Source organism: Cryptotermes secundus, unplaced genomic scaffold (genome assembly GCF_002891405.2).
Source record: "Cryptotermes secundus unplaced genomic scaffold, Csec_1.0 scaffold123, whole genome shotgun sequence".
In the NCBI taxonomy this organism is placed as follows: Eukaryota; Metazoa; Arthropoda; class Insecta; order Blattodea; family Kalotermitidae; genus Cryptotermes; species Cryptotermes secundus.
The window spans coordinates 90,288-104,307 of NW_019736394.1; the positions used below are offsets into that span (position 1 = coordinate 90,288).

Below are 14,020 nucleotides of genomic sequence, written 5' to 3' on the forward strand. Positions count from 1 at the left end.
ACTGTATTCTTATAAATGTGTGCATGTAGAGCAACTGATGGACGGAGACTCAGCGACACCACTACACTCACGCTATCGGGGAACGGCACTGCAGTCGCGGGGAGGAGTTGCATCCGTTCTGCGGTGGTATGACTCACGGCAAATTGCAGCCGCGGCGCGCACTTGATTGTACGCACTGTAGTTACAAATAATTAAATTAAATGTAATCACTATTGTTAGAATAATTACAGAGGAAATCTGCAGAGCCTGGATATTTTATTACATTATTAGAAATTACCATTCTGAATTTCAGAAAAGCTGGAATAACGTTATACAAAATGTATTACCTGCCTATTCTGACATATGCAGCAGAAACCTGTTTGTGGACAAAAAGGGATGTAAACAGATTATAATAAGCCAAGACAAAGTTGCTACAGAGTATTAAGTCTTTAGTTGGAGTATGCTGCTGTGTGTCCTTTAACTAGCAGCCATTTTCCATGTAAGCAGCATTTAAGAACTTTCCCAAAAGGGAGATTTAATTCTCAAACACTGTATAATAAAATTATATATTTTATAATATTCTTTGGGAATGTAGGAAGACATGAAAAAAAATGCTTGTAAAAACAGACTCTTTATGGGAAAAGCACTTAAATGTTGTTAGTTATAGTAGAATTCATATTTCTTGACATTAGAGGCATGGCCACTGATATTGCACTACTAGCTACTAAGAAATGTACTGTGTTGCTAAGTTCAAGTCTACTGCTTCAAGTTTCAAAATCATATATAATGTGCACTCAGATGAAATACATGCTCAGGTGAAAGGCTATGTTTTCTGAATGTGTAGGAGTAAATCGCATGTTTCTGGCCCAAGACGTTAACATTTTAGGGATTTTTGCATTTTTCTTGTAATGACTATTTCTATCAGAGACAGTCATTATTTTGATACTGCCACTTGGACAAGATAGAGGATGCAGTCAAATACTGATTCTGTCTTGGATAAAGCAGTTTCAAAAACATCCAATCATTTGCTTCTAGCTTTCTGAGCAATCTATGTCATTCTAAAATGTGCTGTCACTCCATCTCAGATAACACAGGTGTTGTTTCTTCCTCTCTTTTTGTCATTTATCTTGTCCAGACTTCATGGAACTGTGTATTATTTTACATCAAACAAGTTGGCCACCTCAGTCTGGATAACATGAAGGAGGAGGCCAAGACAAGGAAAGGATATAACTGCTTAGTTTCTCTTTTGCCTGTGATACAAATGGGATGTTCAAGCTCTGTCATTTTCTTTTTGGCTGGGGACTTGTATTGTGAGTTTTTGTTATAATTTTAAGCATTTTATTACTTAAATGTGCAACATCCTGTGATAGAGCGTGACTACAGAGGTGTGGATTGGCAACTGGATTTACTGAACGCTTTAACAACTCGTGACTACATTTTACAAATCACTATCACAAACCAATTAGTGTTCTCAGTCATGATCTTCACTGCGTTCCTTGGTAGTGGCTTCCAACAGCGAACATTCCCTTTCCTCTGGATTCCCGAACTGCCCTGATCTCGGCTACTGCAACTGTCAACTGACTGCCTGCCTCTATACCCTCTCTAATGGCAGTTGGTCCTCATTATATATAGCCTTGGCATGGACCACACAGAAAACACAGCTTTCAACAGTTCCTCCATTGTTCCATGGGCACATTGCTCAGTGATGGCTTTGGTACTGCTGCATGTTACAAAGCTGATGCCTAGCAAAGGGCACTTTTGAAGAGCCGTTCCCTAGCAATGGCTGTCTCTGCTGGCTTCACAGTTCTTGCTTTGAGCAAATATGCCACAATATATATGTCAATTATTTTACATGCAGATTGTTTCAAAGTGTTTGGATTCATCACGTGGCTTAGCAAACCCAGCAAAGCTGGTAGTTGGCATTCAGTTGTTATGCTGGCAACATTTGCAAAATAGTTTCTAATGTGTATAGTTTTTTTTAAAAAGTGTGCAGGCTGAATATCTCCATCTCTTACTCTTCCTCCTGCTTGTCATCATTCTATTTTTGTCTGTCTCCATCTCTTCCTGCTACTGTCACTGTCCTATCCTCATCTCATCATTGTCTTGTCACACTTTTATTGACATTGTCATCTTGTCACTACTGCCACATCACTGTCCTCTGTTGTCAATATTGTCAGTGTCCTTATTGTTGTTCATTACGCTGATGTTTTGGTGGTGACGTTCATGTGATTACTGTTGCTACTGAAGAAAGCAGTCTTCTGGGATTTGGCACCGTGTATATGTGGTGTTAACCGACGTTTCGGAGGAACGTATCGCCCCCATCTTCAGGGTTGAAGAAGTATAAGTAAATCTGCAAGCGACAACACCNGCTACTGTTATTATATATATTACTTCCTTTCATTTTACACAAAATGGACAAGTATTATAAAAGCGTGGACTTAGTCAAGTACTGTTCTCAATAACTACAGGTATCCCTCAATTTATGGGCAATTCATTCCATGAAAACTGTTCATAAATAAAAAGTTATAATCCCATTACTTTACATGTAAAAGTTGCTGACTTGTGCACGAGTCCTAGAAAAATTCTTAACAGTAAATAAGCATTAAAATAATGACAGCTGGGATCAGGCATGGAGTTTGCTATATCTTAAGGGAAAATTTGAACATGCACTGCACTGAAGCGAAGTTTGTTCCCCGACTCTTGACAAATGATCAAAAGCAGAGGCCTGTAAACAGGTGCCTTGAGCTGCAAGAGAAGGCTAACAAGGACCCAACGGTTATCTCTAGGATCATAACTGGTGATGAAAGTGGGATTTATGGCTATGATCCAGAAACAAAGCTACAATCATTGCAGTAGAAGAGCCCATAATCACCAGGAGCAAAAAAGGCGCAGCAGGTCCAGAGTTCAGCAAAGAGCATGCTCATTGTTATTTCGACATGAAAGGGAATGTTCACTGTGAATCTGTTCCTCCTAACAGTAGTCAACTCTGACTTTTACTGTGACATTCTGAGACATGTGAGAGAAAACGTGTGATGAAAAAGGGCGTAACTTTGGCACAACCACAACTGGCTCCTTTATCATGATGTGCCCGCACACATCCCTGAAAACCACAGCGTTTGTGACTAACAACAACATGGTTATCATTCACCATCCTCCCTACTCACCAGAATTAGCCTGTGATTTTGCATTCTTTCCCAAATTGGAAATGAAACTGAAGGGGTGACATTTCAAAACAGTGTCTGACATTCAAAGGGAATCACAAGAGGTACTCAATATTAAGGAACATTACTTCCACAATGCTTCTTAAGCATGAAAAAACGATGGGATCGCTGTATACTTTCCCAAGGAAACTATTCTGACGGAGATGGCAGCCAAAACTGAGCAAACCAGTATATCTTTTCTGACCTACTTCAGGAACTTTCAGATAAACCTAGTAAATGCAATGCACAAATATTGCAGAGAAAAACATGCCTCTAACATTTATTATAAGTCCCACATCTCCACATTTTCAGATGTATTTCTCTGCCTTAACAAAACACTTCTAATATATGCTGTCCATTGCAGCAAAAATGAAACCTCTTAAACAAAAATTAACATACTTCACTGTAGAGAAAATTCATAAATCGAGTGTTCATAAAACCTGAAATAGCTGTATTACATTTATTACACGGCACTCACGAAAAATCATGCTATGTGGCATGCATCAAAATCATTAATTTCTCAACTGATGGTGAAAAGTATTTCTGTTTTAGTTTCTCTGTTCATTGGTGGGACTTCAACACACACGTATAATACATGCAGTCACAGGAGCAAGACACAACACAAAGCATAATACACACGAAAGTAGGAAGAGTGCTCCGATAGAAGAGGATAGGTGTGACTCGCGTATTGAGATGCGACGTAGGGATAAAAAATCCTAAACAGTTTTAATATTTTTAATATTTAATATTTATCAATATATATGATGAACATATATTTTAGTTATTTTAGTATGAGGACGGCAAGGCATGCAGTGAAGTAGTTTAACGTAAATCGAAAAGCACCTGAAGATGGCACCTTTGTGCCGAAACATGTAGTGCAGGAGTGAAGAGTGAGGTGGATGAGTGTATGCACTGTAAGACGGCTGGAATAAATCATGGACAATTATGCTTCTAGTTGTGCAAGAGTACAAGCAGCTGTACCCTGTGAACTGTGCTTGCCATGTAGGAGGCTAAGTGAAAGGTAACTTGATGGGTTTGAATAGTAGTAACACTTCAGACTCTTGTTTGGGAGATGCTTGGTTTGAATCTCCACCAGGACACCAGCTACATCATGATAATACCTTGATTAGTCATAACTGCTTCCTTCCAAATCCTTTTCAATTAATCATTCAGCTACCATCCTACTATTCAATACTATGTGATCTAGCTACTGGGAGCACCTTAAAACAAAATAAGCAAATGCTCATCTGATCACTGCACACTTGAATTAAATTGAAATCTTGGAAAATGTAGCACCAAGTCGAATGTGGGAAGTTAAATACACCCATTTTGAAACAGAAATGTATTAACCCTTGAATCCAGTATCCCAAGTACACACTCAACTTGCCAACTGCAAGCTCACAGAAAAATTGTCACTGCTCTGCCACTTTTTAGCAGAGAATGAAACTGAGGCATTATACCTCCAAAGACTGTAGTTTTACTGTAGTATTTGTTTCTTCTGACCAAATGATTTCGTAGAAGCTGTAAGGAATTTTATGTGACCATCACACCAGCCGCTTTGTGGCTTCAAAATGGCGCTGCCTAGTACATTGCATGGCCTAGAAATGAGTGATATATTCTGCTGCATGAAAGTTTAGATGATTTGTATTGCCTCCTGAAAATTTAATGAAGTTCAATTTAGTAATTTCTAAACTATATTATAGTGAAATATGCTGTATCAGATACCTAGTACAGGGTCATTTAAATACCACTGCAACATAGAACTTGGTAAAGGTAAGGTAAAGCTATCCCTGTAACAGGCTGTGGAGGCACATAGGGGTGAGAGATGTTAAGGCTCCCACATCTTCTAGGCAGCTGGCTCACAGATAGTGGTAAGGTTGTCAGCCTTATGTTCCACCCACCATTTACCCCCAGGAAAATTCCTGGTACACATTTCTGTTAGAGGCTGAGCCATAGTGCAGCTGGAAGGATTAGGTCAAATGAAAAGTCTAATGACATTGGGATTTGATCCCATGACTTTCTGGCTTGTAGCATACTGTGTCAACCAACTATGCTACCATGTACTCCAGCATACAACTAGCAGGTTTTAAATGCTGTATTGACTGGTGAAGTGGATAAAACATTAGTTCTGTGGCATCTGTTACATGCATTTTAGGTGAGAAATCCTCTAACACACGAAATGGGTCAAAAGGGTAAAATATACAAGTCACATGGAAAAATTCTGTAACTAAATTATTTTAACATTTAAAGCAGGAGCACATCTTAAGTTTTATCACCTTAAATGGTTTTTTACTGTACATCAATTACAAAAGCCAGTTTTCCTGATTGATATGAACCAGATCTCCTAAGTAGGAGATATTTCAGAAAACTATTCAAAATGAGTCATATCTTGAAGAAAGCAGTCTTCTGGGATTTGGCACTGTGTGTGTGTGGTGTTAACCGACGTTTCGGAGGAACGTATCTCCTCCATCTTCAGGGTAGAAGAAAAAATATATAAGAAATCTGCAAGCAAAGAGACCGTGAGAACCGGTAAAAGCAGACTGTGGAAAAATACACAGCTATGTGAGAGCAGTGAGGGAGAAGGGGGAAGGGCAAGTATACAAGTGAAAGCAGTAGTGTGGGAGGGGTAGGGGAAGGGAGCTGGGACAAGCGTGGTTTTGTGTAGGGGAGAGAAAGGCAAGGTCATATCTTCTTTATAGCAGAGGATGATTATGATGATAAAATAGTATGATATGCTAGATATCATGATCTCATACCTCTGACTTTGCATAAAGTGCTGACAATCCTTTCAGCATTTGCTTCAGATAAGAAAACACTATCAAGTGCTCTTCCTACACTTGGCTCTTCATTTGTTAGCCCTAAAGATCTTCTAGTTACTTCAGCCACTGTACCAATCCCCAACCCTGCTGCCAAGCCACCAAATGATACCATGCGAGCAATTCGAGATGATGGTACCTTCCTCTGCTTGGCTGTTTCACTAAGCTGCAAAGATATGACAGATATTAGCTCATTCCATGAAAGGGAGATGTTGATTGAAAGTTATTTGTTAAGCAAACATTTGTAAAATGAAAATCCGTTTTTATCATGATTTAAAGGCAATAAATAGAAATAATGTGCGAGTGCTTGCTGACACATACAAATATATACATGTAACAGAAACTCTCTTTGACAAATACTACCCTAGTGTCAAAGGCTGAGTCCCCTGCATTTCTAAACTTCCTGTTACCCATGTTTTCCGCACTGAATTGATGAAAGGCATACATAAATGTATAGAATACTGCTTTTCTGAAAGATAACTCTCACACTATGGACAGAAAATTATATTGTGACATCTGTGGTATAAATCCCTTAACCCTTCCAATGTTAAGAACACAAGAGGTATGTATACTGTTTTGTGAATCCATGCAGTAAAATGTAAATTCTCTTAACTGCTTATTGAAACCGAAAAACTGAATTACAAGATCAAAAAAGCATCACCTCAGCTTTTGAATATGATAAAACAAGTGTACCCAAAACATGTAATTTTTATTATTATTATTATTATTATTGAAGGGGGTGGGTTTCCCCATGCACCGTGACCAGTGGTCTATTGTACGTCCCCCTGTGATATTCTACCAGTCTCTATACCCTACCGATACTGGCGCGTGCCATCAGTCCCGACTCAGCCAGCGAGTTCGGCCTCTACTGGCTCAGCGGTATGTAGATGCTCACCCCATCTACCAGAGGCGTTAGAGACTATTGTTGGGTGGGAAATGTCTGTTATAATTTGGCTCAGAGGCCTCCTTGAGGCATGAGGTTCTTTTACGTGCCGTAAAGCTATGACAAGGGACCCACGGCTTAAAGTCCCTACCAGAGGACTTGTTCCCTGAATTTTTCCGCCCTTAAAAATTCCACAACCTCCGCCGGGTTTGAACCCGCGTACCTTGAGTCATGAGGTGGAAACGTTACCCCTAGACTATGGAGGCCGCTTAATTTTTCTTAACTCTGATACAAACCGTTTGCTTCCTTTTCATCTGCACCTTGGTTGTGCTTACATCCTTGACAGACAAAACTGCAGTTTCCAAATTATCGTGCTTGGGGACCAGTGGTATTGGTACATGAATATCCTGTGGCTCGATTACTGACTCAGGTAGAGTCACACTGTGTTCCTGGTTTCCAGTATTAGAACAAGAATCTTGCTTTGGCACTCTGCTGGCAAATAAACCAATCTGTGAAAAACCATTTTTACTGTTTGCAGGTTCTGCTTCCTTGGGCATGTATTTATTACTCTGTTCATATTTTGTGGCTTCAGGGAGAATATTGCTGTGCAGCTTAGAATTATCAGTATCAGCTTCTGGCTGACTATGTGACACCTTATGACCTGCAAACAATATTTTGTTTTAGATACACAGGATATTGTGCTCAATAATACTGAATAACTGTACAGTAGTAAAAGCCAAATGTTCAACATCACTAATACCAAATCTGGCCATTCAACAAAATCCTGAGCAAATTTTGTCTACCTTCTATCATCACAACCAACAGCAATGAAGTGGTTGAACACCCAGGGCTTCTCTTCAGTAAGGGCCCCACATCTTGCACTTGTACCAGACCGACAGCATGAATTGCTAAATGTAAATTCCCAGCATGCTCAACTGTTCAGAGTTTAATTTCAGTGTGTATTCAGCTGGATTCTGTATTCATTTATCCACAGGTGAAATTGTTTTCTTTACATATTCTAGTCTTACTGTAATGCACGATGTTTTTAACCAGTATTCAGAACAAGTTAAATATATGTTTTATTTGAGATGGCAAAGAAAAAGGCTCACAAGAAATGGCATAAGGAGACTGTTGCCTAGCTGCTGCAACAGTAAGAGTCAGGAAGTAAGCGGAAACATTCACAATTGTTACAGGGCTTACAACTGTTATATAGTAACACAAATTCGGTAAAACTGGTTGTTTTTATAAATGGATGTGCATTATTTTTTGCTGTGTCAAGAAGCCACAGTAATTTGCCATATTTTAAAATAATGTCACATATTTGTTAATAGCAATGTCAGGAATTGAAGGGGATCACGCCACACAAATAAAATATTAATCTGGTACATCTAAAAGGAATAAAAGGCAAACTGGAGAAGAATTATCAACATTAAGCAGATCTCAGCTTAAGTTACCAGAGATAAATGAGGATGCAAGTTTTTGTGACAAGGACCTGAGTAATTTTTATGTAATATTAGAGTAGACGGAGATTAAGTATGACTCTTTTGACAAAGTAGTGTAACATGAACTCATAATAACTATAGGAGCTGCATGTTTAAGTGAAAAAAGACACACTCAAATATAAAATCTTGTGACTAGTGAAAAGTGAACCTGGAAAATATTCTATCTAATGATGCAGTCAGTTGAACATAATACTGAACATGAAGAAAGTTGTCTTCTGGGATCTGGCGCCGTGTATTCTTTGTTTTAGCCGACGTTTCGGAGGAACGTATCGCCTCCATCTTCAGGGCAGGTGAATTGCGTTGCTAATACAGAGAGCAGTAGCTGTAATGATTAGGAAGTGAAAAGCGCTGCTTTATATAGGAAGTAGGCATCGCTTTTCACTTTCTAATCATTACAGCTACTGCTCTCTGTATTCGCAACGCAATTCACCTGCCCTGAAGATGGAGGCGATACGTTCCTCCGAAACGTCCGCTAAAACAAAGAATACATGGCGCCGGATCCCAGAAGACGACTTTCTTCATAGTCATCGCCATGAAAACCTCAAAACTGACATAATACTGAACAGTTCACAGTGATGTATAGTGTAGTATGCCAGGTGCCTGTGACTGAACCAGATCAAAGAATATATGAAGGATAGTAATTTTCACTGCAAAAATATTTTAAGAGGCAGTAAAGAATGGAATTTTTTTTCTAATTATGATCCAGGCTTCACAAGCATTTACCACATAACTGAAAATGAGATCCATGATTACTATTTAAGCCACAAAGTATAAAATGAGCTAAGACAGTTCATGGAAAACAAAACTTAAGGAGACAACATCCAACAAAATCAAATACTTGTACGTTAAGTACAGTGTGATTATCGCACAGCTTCTTTAACACTGCTAAGACATTCAAGCAAAGGTGTCGGACACTCCTCTCCATCTAGCTGTGTGCTGAAATTCAGACTGCTAACGTAATCAACAAACCTACTGCGTTACATATTACACACATATAAGAATCCTTGCCCAGGTTACAACAAATGCTGTAAATACTCTGCTGTGATGCAAGTATTCCTGATACATTCGTTCATTTCCTTTATTTTCCATATATCCATACAGGTAACAAACCTAGGACGTGAAAATGATTCCTATGAACATAGATATATCAAGATACATATACAAAATTACATGAGTCACATAATCAAACTCACTTACATTAATCGATTAACATAAATAACAATATAAAGTAAAAAATTTAGTAAGATAATTTAAAAATAACTTACTATAAAACTTGAATTAATACAATTTTATTTAAATTACCTATATTAACTGAACTAAATAAATTACAAATTTACACACTTATGACCAATTATGTTGATAATATTCATTCATGGAATAATATAACTAACGTTTATGTTCATGCATCAAAAAGTTCTTTCCTGGAAATAGAGTAAGCTTGATATATGAAACCCTGGTCTCCTATGTCAGATGTCTGAGGTATTTTCAAGATTATTCAAGCCTAGCACTAATTTCAAACAATTCTCCTTTGGTGAACACTTCCAAATTGTTGAAGTCAGTACTGAGCTTGAACATTCTCCTGGCAACAAAAGAGCGAATTCCCAACTTCTGAGCCAGTTTTATTTGCAATGTGTTAGAAGATAGGTTTGTCAACTATGTTAGTAGTACAAATCTCCAGGACCCAGTTAGGCAGGGAGTATGTCCATAGACTTCATCCTTATTATGTCAACAATTTCCAGGAAGCTTGTATTTTGCCATGTTGTTACACTGCACTAGAAATGCTAGTTGTGTTGAGCAGATAACTATCATTCTGAGATACACTGATATGGAGAAAGGATAATGGAGAACATTCTGTTCCTTCTATACTGTAGAGGAATATTATTGTTGGAAATAAAGATTTACATTTTTGCATTTTATTGCTGCTGTTCCATAGATGGAACGCTGTTTATATTGTCTGTCTAGAGAGCAAATAATTAGGGATTTTATTGGATAAGTGTGACTGAGAAGGGGGAGTGTGGAACTCATGAAAACGGTGTACTTGTTGCGAAGTTGTTGACTGAAGTAAGGAAAAGGAGAGTTTTAGTAGCAACAAGTACAAACCACAGATTCAGATTTTTAATTGGTATGTAGGAACCCCTCACATTCTAACACACAACTTCACCAGTTTGACAGACAACAGACAACTCCTACCCTGTAACAGGACAAAGCAATATTTATACACCGCTTGCAGTCCAGCCCTCTGGAGACAAACACAAGAACCAGCCAATCAGTGCTCATAATCGCAGCTCCATTGCCAGCTCCGCCCAGTGGTAATGGTATAAAAATGCAGGCCTCCAACTGGCTTATCATCAGTCCATCGATCACAGCCATCGTAGCTACGCTGACGTCATGAAGCAGCTGCTGCCGTAACTCTCCAGTAACAGTGCCAGCAAACAGCCAACCCTGCCAGCGCATACACTGCAGGCAGGTGATTCTACTGGTGCACACACCACTGCACCACCAGACAGCCAGACTCACTGCTGCACCTGGACGACACTGGGCTGCTACAAGAAGACACTGCTTGACAACTGGCCCTTTTCAGGGCCTGCAATTTTCACCATCACCACCAGGCTGAACTGGCCGCTATGAAAGGAGTCGCTGCCGGTACTCTTCAGGCAAGCTTCCCGCTCAAAGTGAAGTGAACATGTGTTGTTATAGATTCAAGTGGTTGTCCAAGCAAACATTGACATCCCACAGGTATACTGTTTTATTATATAATTCTGTAATTGGTTTGATGTCCTTGTAGATTCATTTTAATTATAGATATTGTATACATAACTGAAAACATTTATTTTATGATGGCTTGTTGCATTTATATATATACATGTATATTATGAAATGTATGTCGTTTTGCTATTGCTTATGATACACATATTTATTTATTTATTTATTCACTTCACATCCATGGATCATTATACATGACACAGGACAAGTCAAAACACTCTATAATCCAATACAACGATACAATAAGACAATACAATGATACAATAATAGAATAATAAGAAGAACAATATAATTTTATACTAATATAATAATTAAATGATGAGCACTATATTTATCAGTCACAACACATCAAATTTGAGAATAGATTAACAACATGTTTTGGCTATTTAGCCTATTTAACCTATTTGGCAGGGGAAACCGAAGTACTTCTGTGACAAGTTCTATATCTTGTGGTCTTGTACCAATGATTGATCTTTGAATGCAATAAATAAATGAAAATGAAAAAACAAAAATTTAATTACCATTGACAAAACAACTGCTACAATGTCACTTCAAGAGATGTAGAATATCTAGTTCATAGTAAGGACAGTTATCATGACAATGGAGCAGAGATACAAATGAAGTACATTCAAGTGAGAAACACAGTATTGTCACATATATGTGTGTGTGAGACTTTAGATGGGGTGTGGATTTACTGATTACCTATACACACCACTCTGAACTATAAGTACAGTGCTATCACTGTATCATTAACACTGATTTACCTCCATAAAATCTTACATAGCCCTTTATGCCTTCATATACCATTGATGTTCTCTGGAAGATTTCTTGCAGCCTTTCTGATGAATCATTCTGTAAATAAACATTCTAATTTGCATTAATCGTAGTACCATATGCACAAGCTTGAATATTAATGACTACACAAAGTTAAAAAGAAACCAGATACCTATGAGTATCACACAGTCACTCAAGTACTGAGACATGTCCCCTTGGACATTAAAGTCCTGGATGCTAATTAAACCAAAAACAAACAACCTGCTGGAATCAGTGTCCCTTAGAGTGCCTTGTTCAATAACCTGAATATATTAAAATGGTAGAGGGATATAGTAGGATGACACATATCAACATATCTGACAGATTCACAGACATAAACATGTGAACAATGGTGTCAATAGGTACTAACCTGAATGCTGCCCTGTGATAAGCTTTGACATACTCCTCTGTTTACCGAACTGCTGGTTTCTTCAACAATGCTTTTCACACTTGAATTTTCCCAAATCTGCTTGCACTGCACTTCTTGCTGTTTCACCATTGCATTAATTACATTTTGAGCACCTCGCAGAATGCCCAATATATCCTGATTCCAGTATCGAGCCATGATTTGTGTTTGAAGCATGCTGCATACAAAACGAAGTACATATCAGGTGATGGCATATGACAAAAGTCACAAAAATAAATAAAATCTACATACAAAAGTGGAAAAAATTGCTACAGATATGACTATAGTTAATTACTACAAAGCAAAACAACAAAACAAAAACAACATTAGTGACTCATTAAGAGTAAGAAGTTATCTGGTTGGTTGCTCAGTTATTTAAAGATACTGTATCATGTGTTGGTGTAACATGGCATCACAAGAAACATAATAAGGTGACTGTAGATGGCTGAAGTTGTCACAGCCTGCTGCAATGCACTGTTCTGGAATTTGCTGGGATACTCAGGAAAACAACAAAACACTTCAGTCATTATAGGTGACTCAGCCATGATGTGAATCAGATACCTTACATTTGAATGTCAAGACATGGAAAAAACAAGAATGAAAGAACAGAATTCTGGCTTAAAAATCAAACAGATACACATTAAAAGCCAAATTGAATACAAACAAAGAAATCCAATTGTTAAATATGAAGTGAAAATGTAAAAGGAGAAAGTTAAGATACATACACTGCAAATCTAAAACATGATCCATATGGAAGACATTACAATGCCTGTAAAAAGATGGTTACAGATATTACAATTACGCACACAAAAAAATGCCACCAACATGAAACAGCATGACTGACAGCTAGGCAGATGCATGGCCTATGCACTATGTGACCTCAATGCATGGGGTGCCACCTTTCCTTACTGATCAGCTTCAGTGATAATGTCACAGAGTGGTCTGCTTGAAGTATCTGTCTTCCACGTTTCTCAGAATTACTTAATCTGCATAAAACACTAGAACCATGATCCTCTTTAAACTCAGAATATCCACAACATCAACTTTTATGGCATGGAGTGGAACTTTCTGGATTTTCTATATTCCAATAACTGTCACTTCATGTGTTGTTTTCAATCATATGTTTTTGTGGTTTCAAAATAATCAATTAGTGTCAAAGCCAGATAAAACAAAAATGATAAAATTAACCCCAACAGCAGCTACGAGCTACCCTCTATGTACACTGTTTTCAACAAAAAGCTGAAGGAAGTAGAAATGATAACATTTCTCGGTTTGCAGCTGGACAATCATCTGACTTGTAAGGGACATATCGATTTTTTGTTTCGCAAGTTGAGCACAATTTGTTTTCTAATGCAAAAATTATCCTGTATATTAAATATAAATAGTCTTAAAGCTGTATATTATGCATATTATCATTAATTGGTGCAATATGGAATAAGATGTTTGGGGAAATACATCAGACAATCATAAGGGCTTTGTTATAGAAAAGAAAATAATAAGAATAATGATGGGCCCAACTCATACATGTAGAGATTTATTTAAGAAGCTTGACATACTACCAATCCCATGTGTATTGTGACCTGTTGTGCTATGGAGGACATCCCCTCACCCTGCCAGTCGTCATGTGGTACTTTCGGAGCGTTGCCATTGCTACGGCA

General features: G+C 38.0%; 1 protein-coding gene across 3 annotated transcripts in view; it reads right to left on the reverse strand.

The window, feature by feature from the left end:
- The window catches only part of LOC111869788 (atypical kinase COQ8B, mitochondrial), a 33,423-nt gene that overhangs the window by 16,425 nt on the left and 2,978 nt on the right, over positions 1 to 14,020 (reverse strand). For all 3 annotated transcript variants that reach the window (XM_023861551.1, XM_023861549.1, XM_023861550.1), the window contains exons 2-5: positions 12,327 to 12,540; positions 11,908 to 11,995; positions 7,175 to 7,539; positions 5,936 to 6,161 (exon numbers count right to left, since the gene is read on the reverse strand). In XM_023861551.1, coding sequence (XP_023717319.1) covers positions 5,936 to 6,161; positions 7,175 to 7,539; positions 11,908 to 11,995; positions 12,327 to 12,539 — 892 coding nt within the window. In that variant the 5' untranslated portion in view covers position 12,540. The remainder of the gene's footprint in view (positions 1 to 5,935; positions 6,162 to 7,174; positions 7,540 to 11,907; positions 11,996 to 12,326; positions 12,541 to 14,020) is intronic.